The 14946-nt window shown below is 44.5% G+C and overlaps 2 protein-coding genes across 4 annotated transcripts; both read left to right on the top strand.

The window, feature by feature from the left end:
- Nucleotides 1–1423: 1423 nt before the first annotated feature.
- Nucleotides 1424–8411, top strand: smg8 (SMG8 nonsense mediated mRNA decay factor). The gene is made up of 5 exons (XM_017419808.3): nucleotides 1424–2109; nucleotides 2521–3424; nucleotides 3504–3649; nucleotides 4449–5327; nucleotides 7344–8411. The coding sequence occupies exons 1-5, from the start codon at nucleotides 1483–1485 to the stop codon at nucleotides 7554–7556; spliced, it is 2769 nt and encodes a 922-aa protein (XP_017275297.3). The 5' UTR covers nucleotides 1424–1482; the 3' UTR covers nucleotides 7557–8411.
- Nucleotides 8412–9162: 751 nt separating this feature from the next.
- On the top strand, nucleotides 9163–13552 carry kcnj15 (potassium inwardly rectifying channel subfamily J member 15). Of its 3 annotated transcripts, XM_017419838.3 has the most exons (3): nucleotides 9163–9447; nucleotides 10629–10660; nucleotides 11604–13552. In XM_017419838.3, the coding sequence occupies exon 3, from the start codon at nucleotides 11672–11674 to the stop codon at nucleotides 12680–12682; it is 1011 nt and encodes a 336-aa protein (XP_017275327.1). In that variant the 5' UTR covers nucleotides 9163–9447; nucleotides 10629–10660; nucleotides 11604–11671; the 3' UTR covers nucleotides 12683–13552. The 3 variants fall into 3 exon arrangements, with proteins under 3 accessions (XP_017275327.1, XP_017275326.1, XP_024862504.1); XM_017419837.3 differs by lacking the exon at nucleotides 10629–10660; XM_025006736.2 differs by lacking the exons at nucleotides 9163–9447; nucleotides 10629–10660 and adding an exon at nucleotides 10685–11429.
- Nucleotides 13553–14946: the final 1394 nt, after the last annotated feature.

Below are 14946 nucleotides of genomic sequence, written 5' to 3'. Positions count from 1 at the left end.
AGTGTTTCAGCTGTTTTACAGTTTTCTGGAAGTTTGTTCCAAATTTGTGGTGCATAGAAACTGAAAGCTGCTTCTCCTCGTTTGGTTCTGGTTCTGGGGATGCAGAGCAGTCCAGAACCAGAAGATCTGAGGGGTCTAGATGGTTGGTACAGCGATAACAGATCTTTAATGTATTCAGAATCAATTGCAACTAAAGTGCAACAAGACAAACAAGTCTTTTAAATATTTCCCCATAAACATAAAAGTCCAAAGGTTTTCTGGATAATTCTTCATTGTGTTAAATGCTTCAAGCTCAGCAAATATGAAAGATTAGATCAACCTGAACACAAACTGTCCTCCAACAACATCTGATGTTGTCCCCAGATTCAAAACAAATAAGGTTCCACTGCCAAGGAGACAGCATCTCTTTTATTAATAAAAAAAGTCAAATATAAAGACTTTAAACTTCAGTTCATGTGTACATTTTGGAAACTTAAAGTCATCCCAATACCTTTAAATGCAAAAATAAAAAATTGTCAGCCTGCTTCAAATGTGATGCCCTGAACATTAAATGTGTTTGAGAAAACAGCTTGGACTGTTTTACTGATGATAATCCTCTGAGAGAAAGAAAAATGTATAAAAGATGACTGAGAGGTTCGGCTCTTCATGATGCATCAGGTGATTTAACAGCAGACTTCAGCTGTAAAAAAAAAAAGAGCCAGACATGTAAGAAAAGGACAGTTCCTAAAAACAGCATCAGAACGTATGAATCGTCGAGACGTGGTTTATTGTTTACCACAGAGGGTGTTTTTTGTATTATTTTACAGATATTCCTGTTTGTTTGGGGGGTTTTTTGCAACTTTGCATTTTTAATGATGTTTTGTTTTTATTCTCTAGTATAAAATATAATCTTGTCTTTTCTGGACTTCCATTATTTTTAAAGAATGCAGCAGAACTAAAGGGATTATTAGTAGATGTAAAGTAAAATAATAGTAATAATAAAAAAACAAACATCTGTATTAACTGACAACTGTATTATTATTATTTTTTTTTTTTTTTTGTAGTATTTTTCACAAATCAGCTAAAAAAATTAGAAAAAATGAGCCAGGTTGCCTTATACAATTTTAAAATGTCTTCTTAGTTAAGTTGTCTGTAATATTTAAACACAACACTGATTTAGTTTCGACTCATTTTCAATGTTTGCATAGTTCATGTATCAAATTTAGTAGAAAATAAATATATAGAAATACAAACAAATAGTTTGATAAGACCTTATATACGTCATGGCAACTGTCTTTAAATGTTGGACTTAAATTTGTCACGAAGTGTATTCGTAATTAAAAGGTATTTATTTACTTATTTTTTTCCCCAAAAGAAAAGTAAACTGAGGAGAATAACTCAACAGCTGGAGCGCTGCAGTTACCCGGACGTCTTATGGTGACGGACCGGAAACAGGTGCGCCGCTGTTTTTGTTCCTCCTCGTTTTTTTTCCCCTCTCCCACCATGAAGGAAGCGAACATGTCGCTGCCGGTGAGTGTCGGAGCTCTGCTTCAGGCGGAGCCCCGGGAGGACGCTGCTTTCCGGGACGACGGCCTCTGCGTCGTCGGCATCTTCGGGAAAAGCAACACGCAGCCCGGACCGATGAAGGAGTCCCTCATCAACGCCATGGTGGACAAACACGTCTTCTCGCTGTTCGATGGGGCGGAGGACGACGACGACGCGACGGACAGCCACATCCAGGCGCTCTACAACCAGGAGAACCGGGTTCTGTACCTGCTGCTCTCCTCCGTGTCCGACAGCCGGCAGCTGCTGCGGGCCTGCCGGTCCCTGAGCGCCGGGGTCAGCCACTCCGACGCGCACGACTTCTGGAAAGGCCTGGACCGGCAGCACTGCCTCCACCTGCTCTACATGTTCTCCGTGTGCCACGTCCTGCTGCTGGTGCACCCCAGCCAGACCTTCGATGTGACCTACGACCGTCTCTTCAGAGCCCTGGACGCCCTGCGGCAGAAGGTGCTGCCTCTGATCCGGGCTGCCATCAAGGACTGCCCGGTGTCCAAAGAGTGGAAGCTGAACTGCAGACCCTGTCCTCCACGGCTGCTCTTCGTCTTCCAAATGAATGCCAGCCTTAAGGTCTGCTGTTTATTAAATCCTCAAGAACAAATTAGAGCAATAAAGGAAACTTTATATGGGGTTATAGTTCAAATATTAGTTAAAAGTCAACTAAATACTTTGTGCAGAAGCCCACTTCTCTGCTCAGCTTTTATATTACAGCAGCGATGCATGTTAAAGTGATTTAGAATTGGTTCATATCAGCAGTTTGTATTAAAGTTTGCAAATATTCATAATATAAGCACCTTTTTTATACCCGCTGACATAACGTGGTGCACCAGAATTCACTTAGAAAATTTGGATCAGTTCATTTTTTATTTATCTAAATTTTAAAAGGAAGCAAAAGAAAATATTAACCAGACAGATGTTGTTGCACCAACAGTGAACCTAACTAGATGTGGGTTTGAACCTCTTTTCTTTGGTTCTTCAAAGGTCTCCACAAACGGCTCGGAGTCTGGAGGAAACCCCGACAAGCCCAAAAAGCACTCACCGAGGAGGCGGCTGCAGCATGCTCTGGAGGACCAGATTTATCGGATCTTCCGTAAAAGCAGAGTTCTGACCAACCAAAGCAGTAACTGCCTGTTCACCGTGCCGGCCAACCAGGCGTTTGTGTACGTGGTGCCGGCGGCGGACAAGGACCCGGTGAGCACTTTGCTCGGCCAGCTGCGGTCCAACTGCATCCTGTCGGAGCAGGAAATCCCGGCACCGGTGACGGGACCCAGACGGTACCAGCAGATGCGACGGTCGGCCCGGCAGCCCAGCTGCAGTGGGGATTTGATCGGCTCAATGGGGGGCAGCCAGCTGGTGGACTGCAGCTTGAAGGAGTTCCTCTGGCAGCACGTCGAGCTGGTGCTGACCAAGAAAGGCTTCGACGACAGCGTCGGCCGCAACCCGCAGCCGTCACACTTCGAGCTGCCGACCTACAACAAATGGGTCCAGGTCGCTTCCAAACTCTTCCAGGTTCTAATCACAAACACGGACGAAGAGTTGGCTGAGCTGGCCGCGAAAGTGCAAGGCCAGGTGAAGGTTTTAGACGGTTTCCTTGACGCCGACACAAAGTTTTCGGAGAACCGGTGCCAGAAAGCTCTGCCTCTGGCTCACAGCGCCTACCAGTCCAACCTCCCGCACAACTACACCACAACGGTGCACAAAAACCAGCTGGCGCAGGCCCTGCAGGTGTACAGCCAGCATGCACGCGGTGTGGCTTTCCAGCGCTACGCCCTGCAGCTGCACGAGGACTGCTACAAGTTCTGGAGCAACGGGCACCAGCTGTGTGAGGAGAGGAGTCTGACGGATCAGCACTGCGTTCACAAGTTCCACCTCCTGCCTCAGCCCGGTGAGCAGAGGAGCATTCGGTCCGAAGCACCAACAGAGATTTCAACAAAACAAAACCATTTTCTCGTTTGTTTCCGCAGGAGAGAAGCCGGACTTGGATCACAACCCACCCGTCATGAACCACAACAGCAGGGGGCGCTCCACCAGCTCCTGTAACTGCGGCCGGAAACAGGCTCCTCGCGAGGATCCGTTTGACATCCAGGCTGCAAATTACGACTTCTACCAGGTCAGAACCCGCAGGTCCCCTAAAACACGTCAAACACGCAGCTCTGATCCCCAGCTGGTCACCTGCTGAGACGAGATGAGACTTTAGCAGCTTTAAGTTTATACAACTAAAGTAAACTAACAGATGTTTGTTTTTTATTTAAAACCTTTAAACCTGTTGGATTTATTGTTTCTAACCACCAGAAGGCAAAAACAAGTGAAATATTGTTCCTTTTATAAAAAATAAACTTGACCCACAGCTGAACTGATTTATTTTTATTACCTTCAGCTGTGATTGTTGTCTTTTTTACCATTTCTTGAACAAACGATAAACTAGCAATCCATGAAGGATGTTTTATTTTCTTTAATTACAAGCAGACAGACAAACACGTGACTGCTCGCCTTTCAGGGCAGCAGGCAGTGAATCAGGCTCCACTGATTTACTAACTGTTTGGGTTTTTTCACCTAAAATGTCTGTTGAAACCAAAACATTAGCCTTACAGGGTGAGAGACAAAGTTAGAATCCAGCTGCAGATCTGGGTGATAATTCTGTTACTTTTACTTTTCTACAAGTTTTCCACATGGATTGTTTTTACTTCATCCTTATTGCAAATTAACGGCCTAGCATTCCTTGAAAGAATGCGTATTGCCATTAGCTTTAGTTGTAGTTGTACATCAAATGATTACTTCCTGAGAGTTTTATTAAAATCCATCCAGTGGTTCATGAGATATTTCGCTAACAGGCAGCGGGTGATAAAAATGTTCCAGGTTTCTAAGATAACACACAGCAGACGCTTTAATATTTAATCTGCGTGTTTCAGATGCTGGAGGAGAAATGCTGCGGGAAGCTGGAGAGGATCGAGTTTCCCGTGTTCCAGCCCAGCACTCCCGACCCGGCGCCGGCCTCCAACCAGACCCAGCGGCTCCCGTCCGAGGCGTCGGCCGATGCGGAGAGGCTGAAGGAGCCGAGCACCGCTCAGAGCCACACGCCCGGAGACACCAGCCTCAGCCTGGCTCTCAGTCTGGGCCAGTCCACCGACAGCCTGGGGCCGTACGGGGATGGAGACGGGTCTGAGAGCCAGGTCCCGCCCAAGAGGCTGAGCCTCGTTGACCGTCAGCCGTCCACTGTGGAGTATCTCCCGGGGATGATGCACTCCAGCTCCCCCAAAGGTCTCCTGCCTAAGTTCTCCAGCTGGTCGCTGCTGAAGCTGGGCCCGGCCAAGTCCTACAACTGCCACACTGGCCTGGAGCAGCCAGGTTTCCTCCCCGGCTCCTCCTTCCTCCTGGCCTGGGACTTGGTGATCCGCTCCCGATCGGAGGAGGACACGGGACTGACGGAGCCTCTGGACGGGGGCCCGTCGTCGTGGCCGGCCCCCAACAAGAGCCTCGTTGGAAAGCGGGGCACTACCGGGGGGCTCGGCCGGAGCCGCAGGAGGGACGACGCTGCTCGGGTCTTCGTGGGGTTCGAGTACGAAGACAGCAGGGGCCGACGCTTCATCAGCTGCGGGCCCGACAAAATAGTGAAGGCTCTGGGCCCGGGTGGCGCCAAGGACCCCGCCACCAGGGTGCTCAACACCGACATGCCCCTTTACGTCCCGTCTCCGTCGCAGGGGCGAGGTTTGAAGCCGCACTTCGCTCAGCTGGCTCGTCTTTTCATCGTGGTGCCTGACGCGCCGCTGGAGATCACCCTCAACCCGCAGGTAAGCATCTGCGTGGCCCCGCCTCCTGTCGGGGACGCACAACAGCGTCTTTGTTTCCTGCTTCATGGTTTTAAATCTAAAGGCTCCTTTCAGATCAGAGTTCCAGATGAAGAAGAGAACCGTTTTCCTCACTTCTTGTAAATGACGTCACATTATTTTGAAATCTCAGAGCACTCAGAGCGAGTGTTGTGAATGACTCTCAGCTACTTCCACACCAAATTCTAGCTCAATATTTAAAGAATTAGTTGGATTTTATTGTTCATTTTTATTGTTCATTTTTACGGTCAAAACGTACAGACCGCTGCCTTAAACCTTTTTTTTTTCTGTATAAAACAGAATAAAGAGTCTTTTTCTGTTTTAAACAGGTTCTTTTAAACACAGCTCCTGTGAAAATGGAGGTGAATAGCGGCGCTGTTTGCATTCTGGAGTGTAAAACTGGTGGACTTCTCGTAATAATCAGAGCGTCTCTATCTCACCTAAAGCAAGAAGAAAAATGTGTGTAACTCTAGTTAAGGCTAGGTGTCTGACTACGGCCAAGTATAGAAGTAGGCAGCCAGAAAGGTTCGGCTATGGAGCCCGTGTGTGTAAATAAAGCACCATCAGACAGAAGGTAAATTAAAGTTATTGTATTTAAAGTTATGCTTTTGTATATTTTTTTAGGAGGATATTCAATAATAATAACAATATTTATAATAACAGTGATTTTCTATGAATATAACCAAAAGACACAACAAGGAAAAACAAAACAGCAACAAAACAATAAACCCTGATGACATTCAAGAGATTTTTTTCTATTTTAAGCTCATTCGTGAATCCAGGGTGATTAATGGTCCATGAATCAATAATCTGACTTTTTTTTTTAGTCCATGATCCAATGCAAAAAGTCCAGAATGCAGAATGAGAAAGTAGCTTGGTTCATTTAAGTCCTACCGCAAAGCTGCGGTGATCCGGTAGCTCGCCATCCTGAGATGAAACAGGGGGTGGGAAAAAAACCTGACCTAAACAAGGTCATAAATAAAAAACAAATTAGCGTTCACAATTAAACAGGGTTGAACTGTTATCCAAAATAACTAAACATTCAATAATTACACAGAAATAGCTATACTCCAAAGATCGCGATCAAGTTTACAGATAACATTAAATCATCAAATTAAAGTTACAGATCAAATTAAAGTTACAGATCAAATTAAAGTGCACTTTCAAGTTATATCTAAATTTAATTGACAGAGTCAATTAAACTTAATTGACTTCAGCATTGTTTCAATAAACAATTGTTTTTTTTCTTTTGTTCTTTTGCGCAACTCCAATGATATTAACCAAGCCCAGATTTCCATAGGCCGTCAACAAAATCAATGAAAAGTACTAAACTATCCTAAAAGGACAACTTACAAAAATCAAATGATACGATACAGGTGTATGATAATACATCATCTATTCGGCTACAAAATTAACCAAAAGAGAATGACCTTTTAATTAATAAGACCATTTTTAAATCATTAATACGTAAATTGAGTGGGCGTGTCGCCACCGCATTTCTATTTAAAAACAAAACAAAGTACGTAAAATAAACGACTCACCGTCGAGCGGTAGACAGAAAACACCCAATATTATCCTTCGGCTGTGTTAATAAGGCTCGATCCAGCCGTATCCTTCTATGATTAGAGAAAGACGCTAAGCACAAGCAGCCAGCCACAGCAACAGCAGCAACAGCAATGGAGATCCGAGTTCACCTGTGACCCGGAACTTAAAGAGTGCTGTCAGTTTGACCCGCCAAAATAAAATACGGGCTGATTATTTTGTGCAGGTTACACGTGCACATTTTATTTTAGTGAAAGTGTTTCTAATAAGCAGATTTTAACTTCAGTTAAATTTCTCTTAATCTGACAAACAATACGTTTTGTTTATCTTATTAAAACTGTGGAAGCTGTCCTAACTTGCCCTTGTCGTTGGAATAAGTCTTTAATTTCTTTCAGTCGTTTTATTTGTCAAACCTCAGCGTTGTTGTCATCGTTTCAGGTTCAGCCCGGTCCTCCTCCGTGCCCGGTCTTCTACATGGAGCAGTCGGAGGTCGTGTTGCCGCCCGACGGCTTCTGGGTTCTGCGGTTCCCGTACTCCTACGCCACGGACCGCGGGCCCTGCTTCCCCCCGAAGGAGAACCAACCGCTGAACAACTTCAAGGTCCTGCGAGGCGTCCTGAGGGCGTCCACCGCCAACCCTCCGCCGCCGTGAACACGCCCCCGGGGACTTGGAGCGCAAATAGAGCAAGTTTACTCGACGTTCTCTAGGTTCTCGGAGAGGAGACGTGTTCTGCAGTGCCAGAAAAATTCACACTTGTGGCCCCAAGAAGAATTAAAGTCCGTCTTTAATTCAGGTTTTTAAGCAGCGGCTCTGTTCGTCTCCGTTCGCTCATCGTGGCGAGTAAACAGCACCAACAGGATGAAATTCTCTTTAAATCACGTTTGTTGACCCAACATTTATGTTTCTAAGTGATGCTGAAGCACAGAATTGATTCGCTCCGATGTGTTTCCACAGCGGGACCCTAATCCCTGCAGATTAACATGAGACAGGAAGCAGATTTTGGTCTGAGTTTGTTCTTACAAAGAAAAATAAAACAAAGCTGACGAAGTCAAGGTTTTATCTCCCGTTTGGATGTGAACAAATCAGCTGATTGGTTTTTGTTTTGTCTTTTAGAAACAATCGAAAAAGACAGAAAACAGGAACTTTTCCAGTCGGAACATTAGTTATTTGCACCTTTTGTAGGAAAACACTCTTTGTTGTGTCCGATGTGGGACTGTCTGGAAGAAGAGACCGTTGTAGTGAACCCGTTGGACAGCAGGGGGCGCTGTGGGTGTGCAGCACTTAAGACCGACCGTTCTGAGCCTTTCCAGTTTAGAACCAAGCGGTTAAAGCTGTTCAGATTTTTCCGCCTCATGTTTTTCCGGGCCGAGGAGCCACGCGTTCGTTTGTGAAGCTTTGCTAATTATTAATCGTCCGAGTCCTGGGATTATCAGCTGCTCTTGTTTTATTGTGAATAAACCTTCAGCCTTCAGCCATCAGTCGGTGTCGGAGGGCTTTAATGTTTAAGCGTCACACTCAGATGTGATTTCTCGTTTGTTCTGTTCAGGAAAACCAGCAGAAACTCTGCGACGTAGCCGAATGACACGCCTCCGGCTCCCAGGAATGTGGAAAATGAGGTTAATAACAAAACTGGGAACGATTCGAGGTCGGTCCGTTCTTAAAGGAGCAGGTGCTGGAAGAGCTGGAGCTTATTACCAACGCATGAGCCGAAGCTTCAGCTGATTTCAGCCATTACACCTCAGGTGGTTTTACCAGAACTTCAGCTCTTTTTAAATTAATCAAATTAAAGCACAAGATCCTGACCTGACACATGTAAGGCAAGGTGGCGGTAGAATCATGCTTTGTTTTTTCCTCCGTCTTGTATGAACTGTATCCTGAAAACACCTATAACCTAAAATAAATGTTAGAAAGTGTCATGGCAACAAAAGGATCGATAGAAGAAATATAAATATCATTTTTAGCAACGATTCAAGTCTTTAATTGAGCAGAAATATCGTTGAATTAAACATTTTTCATTCGGCTAAAAGTTGCTTCCAGAATCAGTTAAAGAAGCAGAAATAATAAACCAGATGTTAATCCAAACTTAATAAAACCTTTAATTGTGTAACCAGACTCTTTTTACTCCCCTTTGTAGTTTTTGTCCCCCCCCTTTGAGACGTTCAGTCCCTCTCTGTCAGGTTGACCTTAATTCGGTCTCTTTATTTGACACCGAGCGCGTTCAGAGTTCGTCCTTCGGCTGCTGGAAGCTGTAAATCTGGGTGTGTGTTTCAAGCAACAACAGCCATAAAAACAAACGCCGAGGACCCGCGGGCTCGCCTGTCCCCACCCGCGGACAGGTGAGGGACGGGAGGAGGGCGGGGTTGTCCCCCTCGTGTAGGTCTCTCGTGTCCTCACTCTGTCTTAGCCGCTGTGTGCCGAAGTTCAGAGCGGACAAAAGGAGAAAGAGGACACTGGACTGGATGTCCTCCGGCGTCTTCTTACAGATTGTGACCCGAATGAGGACCAACATCTGAGAATCGTCTTCAAAACGCCGCAACCGGAGGTGAGTCTCATAAAAATAAATGAAAGAATTAATGATTATTAAACGTCTCAGGTTCCTGTAACGTTTGACTCCAAGGTTAACTTTTAACGTCTCCGAGACGCCGGAGGACATTAAGCAATATTTAATTCACTAAATTCTGTTCTTTTATAATGTTTCCTAATTTAAAACCTAATTCTTGTTTCTGAACAGTTTATTGTTCACGTTTCAGTTTGATGACCGACTCTCTTTACTGTTTATTTTTATTTTTTTTGACTGTTCAAAAGCATTTTTAGGAAGAAGTGAGCGTGAGTTCGACGCTGACTGCAGGTTCTCTGTGAAATAATTTCATTTATTTATAAATAAAACTACATTTACGACCTTCATCCCCTCTCTCTGCACAAAAACAAACATCTCAGAGGCTAAATTTAGACAAGATCTTAACAGGAACGACACATAACTATAGTTTCTGTTGAATAAATTTTAATATTTCGTCCCGTTTTCGTCCCGAAACGATGATTTTAATCGTCCGAGGCTTAAAAACTGGCGTACTGACCTCTAATCGAGCAGCGACAGGTCGATTAATTCAGCTTTACTCTCAGGAGGAGCCTTCGGTCAGCCTGCAGAAACAGAAACAGATTTACTGTTTTGGGTAAATTTTGCTTTAAAACTGATTTATTATTTGTGTGCAGAGCCACGAATTCAGCTGAGAAATCCGTGTCTCGTTTGGGTCGCAGCTTCGAAACGGTCGGCCTCTGTAACGTTCAGAAGACCCTAAAACTTAAAAACAACCCGCGATTCACCCTGTAGCTGTAATAAGATCTGTTAAAGTAAAATAACGGCTCAGTTTAAGTCTTTTTCTCCTCGGGAATCACTCCTAAATGTAGAAATTGTTGTTTTTTTTTAAGGTTAATTCCACTTCAGGCGAGACCTGAAATCATGTGGGGGAAAAAAAAGTTTATAAAGTGTAATTCTTATCGGGTTCTTGTTCTTTCTTTCGGGAGAAGTCTAAATATCTTCAGGAGTGTCGTCTTTAGAAGGTTAGGTTTTATTTTAATTTTAGCCCAAACAGTAAAAGTTTGTATTTCCTGCAGGAAAAACCCAAAGAGCAGATTTAATCTTCTGTGTTTTCGATGAATTGTTCGGTTCAGAAATGCGTAAAAAGCTGCAGGTTTGAGGCGCTTATTTCGTTTTTTTCTGTCCAGGTTTGCAGGGATTTTCTGCCTGTCTCCAGCAGGTGAGACGCCGGGGACACGATGGACACCAGCTCGTCGCAGGGACACATGAGACAGACAGACAAACCTACAGTCTGATGAGAAACTGCAGTTAATCTAACAACCCGTCCATGCACTAAAAGGACCCGGTTAGGGTTTAGACCCCGGGTCCAGAGCCGACCAGATCAGCTTCTTCGCAGCATTTTAGGTTTTTTTTTTCACAACCGAGCTCTGAATTAAACTTTCAACCAGCGACTTCTTATAAGCGCCCCGGTGTTAATGTTTAACCGTTCACCTGTTCATTAAAATCTGTTCGAGGTCACGGCCTCACGGAGCGGGATCAGCTGTTTACAGCTGAGAACGAATCGGTGATTAAACCGTCTCCTTCTCGGCACATAATTATGTGATTGTTCCGTATCATACAGTGCTGTGAAAAAGTTACTTTTCTTACAAGAACCCAAACTCTGTCATCTTCTTAACGTGGGTTTTTTTGCTCAGTAGTCTTCGTTTTTTATGCTCTCGCTCGAATATAAAAGAGTGTAAAAGCAGCCAAAGTAAGAAAACAAACTGCCTTCGAAGACCTTCAGAAAGGCTGAACAACGCTCGATAAAGAAAGCCTTGGAGCTTAAAGAAGAGAAGGATGAGTTCAGAAGCTGCTCGGTGGAACAGCTGGTTTGGACTTTTAAGAAGGTCCTGGTTCCAGTTCCTGAGTCCTGGTTCTCTTTGGGTTCTTTAGATTCCTCCCACAGTCCAAGAACACCCACTTTATGGTGACTGGCTGATCTAAATCAGGTGAATATCTGTCTCAGAGTGGCCCTGCGATGGATGACTTGTCCATGGTGGACCACTGGAGACAGGCACCCACTCATCCATCCCTGAACGGGTGGATAGGCGGCGTGCTGTCACATCTAATGCTTGTTTAGGTTTAGACGCGCAGTAGTAATCTCATCCTTTTTGTCTCGGCAGCCCTTTCGTCTGAAATGCCAAAGTAAGCCATCGGGAGTCGCAGTCAGTCTTTGTCGAACCCGAGCAACATGGCCCACAGGAAGTCCGCGGTCCAGCGGCGGATCGTGTCCAAGGACGGACACAACAACGTTCAGATCGACAACGTGGAGGGCATGGTCAAGATGTACCTGCACGACATCTGGACCACCGTGGTGGACATGAAGTGGCGCTACAAGCTCACCCTGTTCGCCTCCACCTTCATCATGACCTGGTTCGTCTTCGGGGTCTTCTTCTATTTCATCGGGATGGGGAACGGGGACTACGAGGCGGGGCTGAACTCCACCCACACGCCCTGCGTGCAGAACGTGGAGACGCTCACGGGGGCCTTCCTGTTCTCCCTGGAGTCGCAGACCACCATCGGTTACGGCTTCCGTTACATCTCTGAGGAGTGCCCTCTGGCCATCTTCACGCTGGTGGCGCAGCTCGTCATCACCGGCCTGGCCGAGATATTCGTCACGGGCGCCTTTCTGGCCAAACTGGCTCGGCCCAAGAAGCGAGCGGAAACCATCAAGTTCAGCCAGCTGGCGGTGGTCTGCCGGCACCGAGGCAAGCTGTGTTTGATGGTGAGGGTGGCCAACATGAGGAAGAGTCTCCTGATCCAGTGCCAGCTGACCGGGAAGCTGTTTCACGCCAACGTGACGGAGGAAGGGGAGAAGACCCAAATCCACCAGAGCGCCGTCGACTTCTACATGGACTCCAGCAAAGAATGCCCCTTCCTCATCCTCCCACTCACCTTCTACCACGTCATCGATGAGCGCAGCCCGCTGGCGGGGCTGACCGCGGTCACGCTGCTCAACCGAGACTTCGAGCTGCTCATTACGCTCAACGCCACCATGGAGTCCACCGCCGCCACGTGTCAGAGCCGCACCTCCTACGTCCCCCAGGAGATCGTGTGGGGTTACGAGTTCAAGCCGGTGCTGTTCAGCAGCGCCGGCGGGCGCTACGTGGTCGATTTCAACTTCTTTGACAAAGTGCAAGTGAGCAACGACGCAGCCCTGCAGGGCAGCAAGACGGAGAAGCTCAAACTGGAGGAAGCCTGAGAGGAAAACTCAGCAACGATTCAAACACCGTCTGTGTAAAAAACCTGATTTTCTCTCTTTCTTTTCTTTTTTAAACAGGACGTTAAATCAAATACTCCAACAGACTGAAAGAAATCTGACATTAGAAAACAATCCGTACATTTGATGTATTTTTATTCTTTTTTTTTTTTAATTTTCCACAAAACAGCAAATTAAATGAACAGCTAGTGTTTCTTAGAATAAGTCATTTAATTATTCTGATGTTACAAGTTTTAAATAGCATTAAAAACACTTAGGAAGTCAATTTTTTTGTCATTGTTGAAGCACATGGTTCTGTAAAGCACAAATATTTTTAGTTAATAAAAATTATCAGTTCTTACTGTAATAAGGATGTGGTTCCTGGAACCTTCAGGGTCCAGATGTATAATGAAGTATTCTATATGTACCAGTAAATACTGGGTACTTCTGGTACCTACAGGCTGTATCTGAAGTGACTTGTTATCCTGTAAGTACCCAGTTTGGACCTCGCTGTACTACCATAAAAACAAACATTAACTTTGGTTTAATCTGCACTTTAAGGTTTAATTTAGATGTTTTAACCAGATAAAGTAAAAAGCAAATAATCCTCCTCGGTTTTAATCTGAGTTGTAGTAAAACATCTCAGTGTTTCTGACGGTTTAAATGCTTCCTTTAGCTCAGAAACTCGATCAGATGTTTGTGAGATCAAATTAAATTACCATTTAACAAGTGATCAGAAATAAATGGACATTTTTATGGCAGCTCCAGTTTCAGGGAAGTTTCTAAAACTCTGGGTGCTGTGATGAGTAGGGGGTCCTTACTGGGGTGAAAAGATGAATCAAGTTTGTGCTGAATAAAAAAAATCAATGTGTAGAAATTCTGCTTCGACTGCTTCACAGAGACTCCCAGCCCCGCCGCGTTCAGTCAGGCTGTCGTTGCTGCTGTTTGAAGCCTAATTTCAACTTCCTGTGGTCAAACGTCACCAAAGATCCAAACAACCTGCCAATCCCAGGCTGGGACTCCAGATTCATTAACTGTAAATGATTAGAAGGTAAAGGCTGGAAAGTGTTATCAGTGAATTCCCACCAACAGTTTGGTTTGTGATTAAAAACAGGACGTGTCAGAGGTTTTTCTCTAAGTTCAATTTCCCTGCATGATGCTGGTTGGGAACCTGATATGTGTCACCCAGAGGGATTTGGAGTTTTGCGCAGCGGGAACAAATCCGACGTAAGAAGAGAATAATGAACGTTGACGCTTTCTGAAGGACAAAGCAGGTCCGACCAGCAGCTCCTTTTGTTTTGGCAACATTGTGGAGCAGCCGGCTTGCATGTATGTGGTCCAAACAATCCGAGTCCTAAAGCGGAAAAAAGACCAAACCTTTTACTAATTTAACCCTTTAATCGACAGGAACCTAACTTTGGTACACGGCACTAATATCTATTAAACAAAATCTGTGTTGGGAGTTACAGTTTCATATTTTAACTGAATATAAATTATATTTTGCCAACAAAAAAACCCTCATCTCAAACATTTATTACAGCTGCTGAAAACACATTCGGGGTAAAAGAAAAGGAAGGACATAAATAATCACAAACTCATCATTTTAAACAGTTTTGTTTTAAATTGGACCAACTGTGAGTCGTCAGTACTCGAAGGGTGTTGGACACGTATAAATAAACATAAACAAAGTATTTCCATAGTGGTTTTATAGAAGATTTTCTGGTAAATGACTATAAGCTGGAGGGAAGCACCTTCATCAACAAGGAGCCATTTAAAGAAGGTGACAACAACCGTTTTTTTTTTCCAGATGAAGTCACAGTTTGTGTAAATTTCTACCTAAATTACTACCAAAAGGAATCTCTGATCTGAGAGATTTTAAAAACTACTGAAATCGTTCCTCTGTTGGAAACACATTTTGTTAAAGATAATCAGATTAACTGTTTGGGAACAAACTGATGGATTATGTAACCTGTGTTTTATATATCCTTCTGCCACCATGTGGACCAACATGACAGGAGCCGGATTAACAACATGTTTATTCAACATTCTCCTGCAGGAGTTTCAAAGTGTAAAACTACTGATCTGTGCAAAAAAAGTCTTGAGCCAATTCTAATTTATTTATTATTTTTCTTGGGATCTTGAGCAACTATTCCTCCCTGAAGGTGCAGTGGAGGCTTAAAGACCGAAGAAAAGGAAATATTCAAAATAAATGAAAAGTAATTAGTAAAGTAAAAGTAATACACCATAGCTATAAAAAGACACTTTAG

This window comes from Kryptolebias marmoratus, linkage group LG13 (assembly GCF_001649575.2).
Source record: "Kryptolebias marmoratus isolate JLee-2015 linkage group LG13, ASM164957v2, whole genome shotgun sequence".
Lineage (NCBI taxonomy): Eukaryota > Metazoa > Chordata > Actinopteri > Cyprinodontiformes > Rivulidae > Kryptolebias > Kryptolebias marmoratus.
Note: the sequence above shows the minus strand (reverse complement) of the source record. Positions and strands in the feature narration are given on the sequence as shown.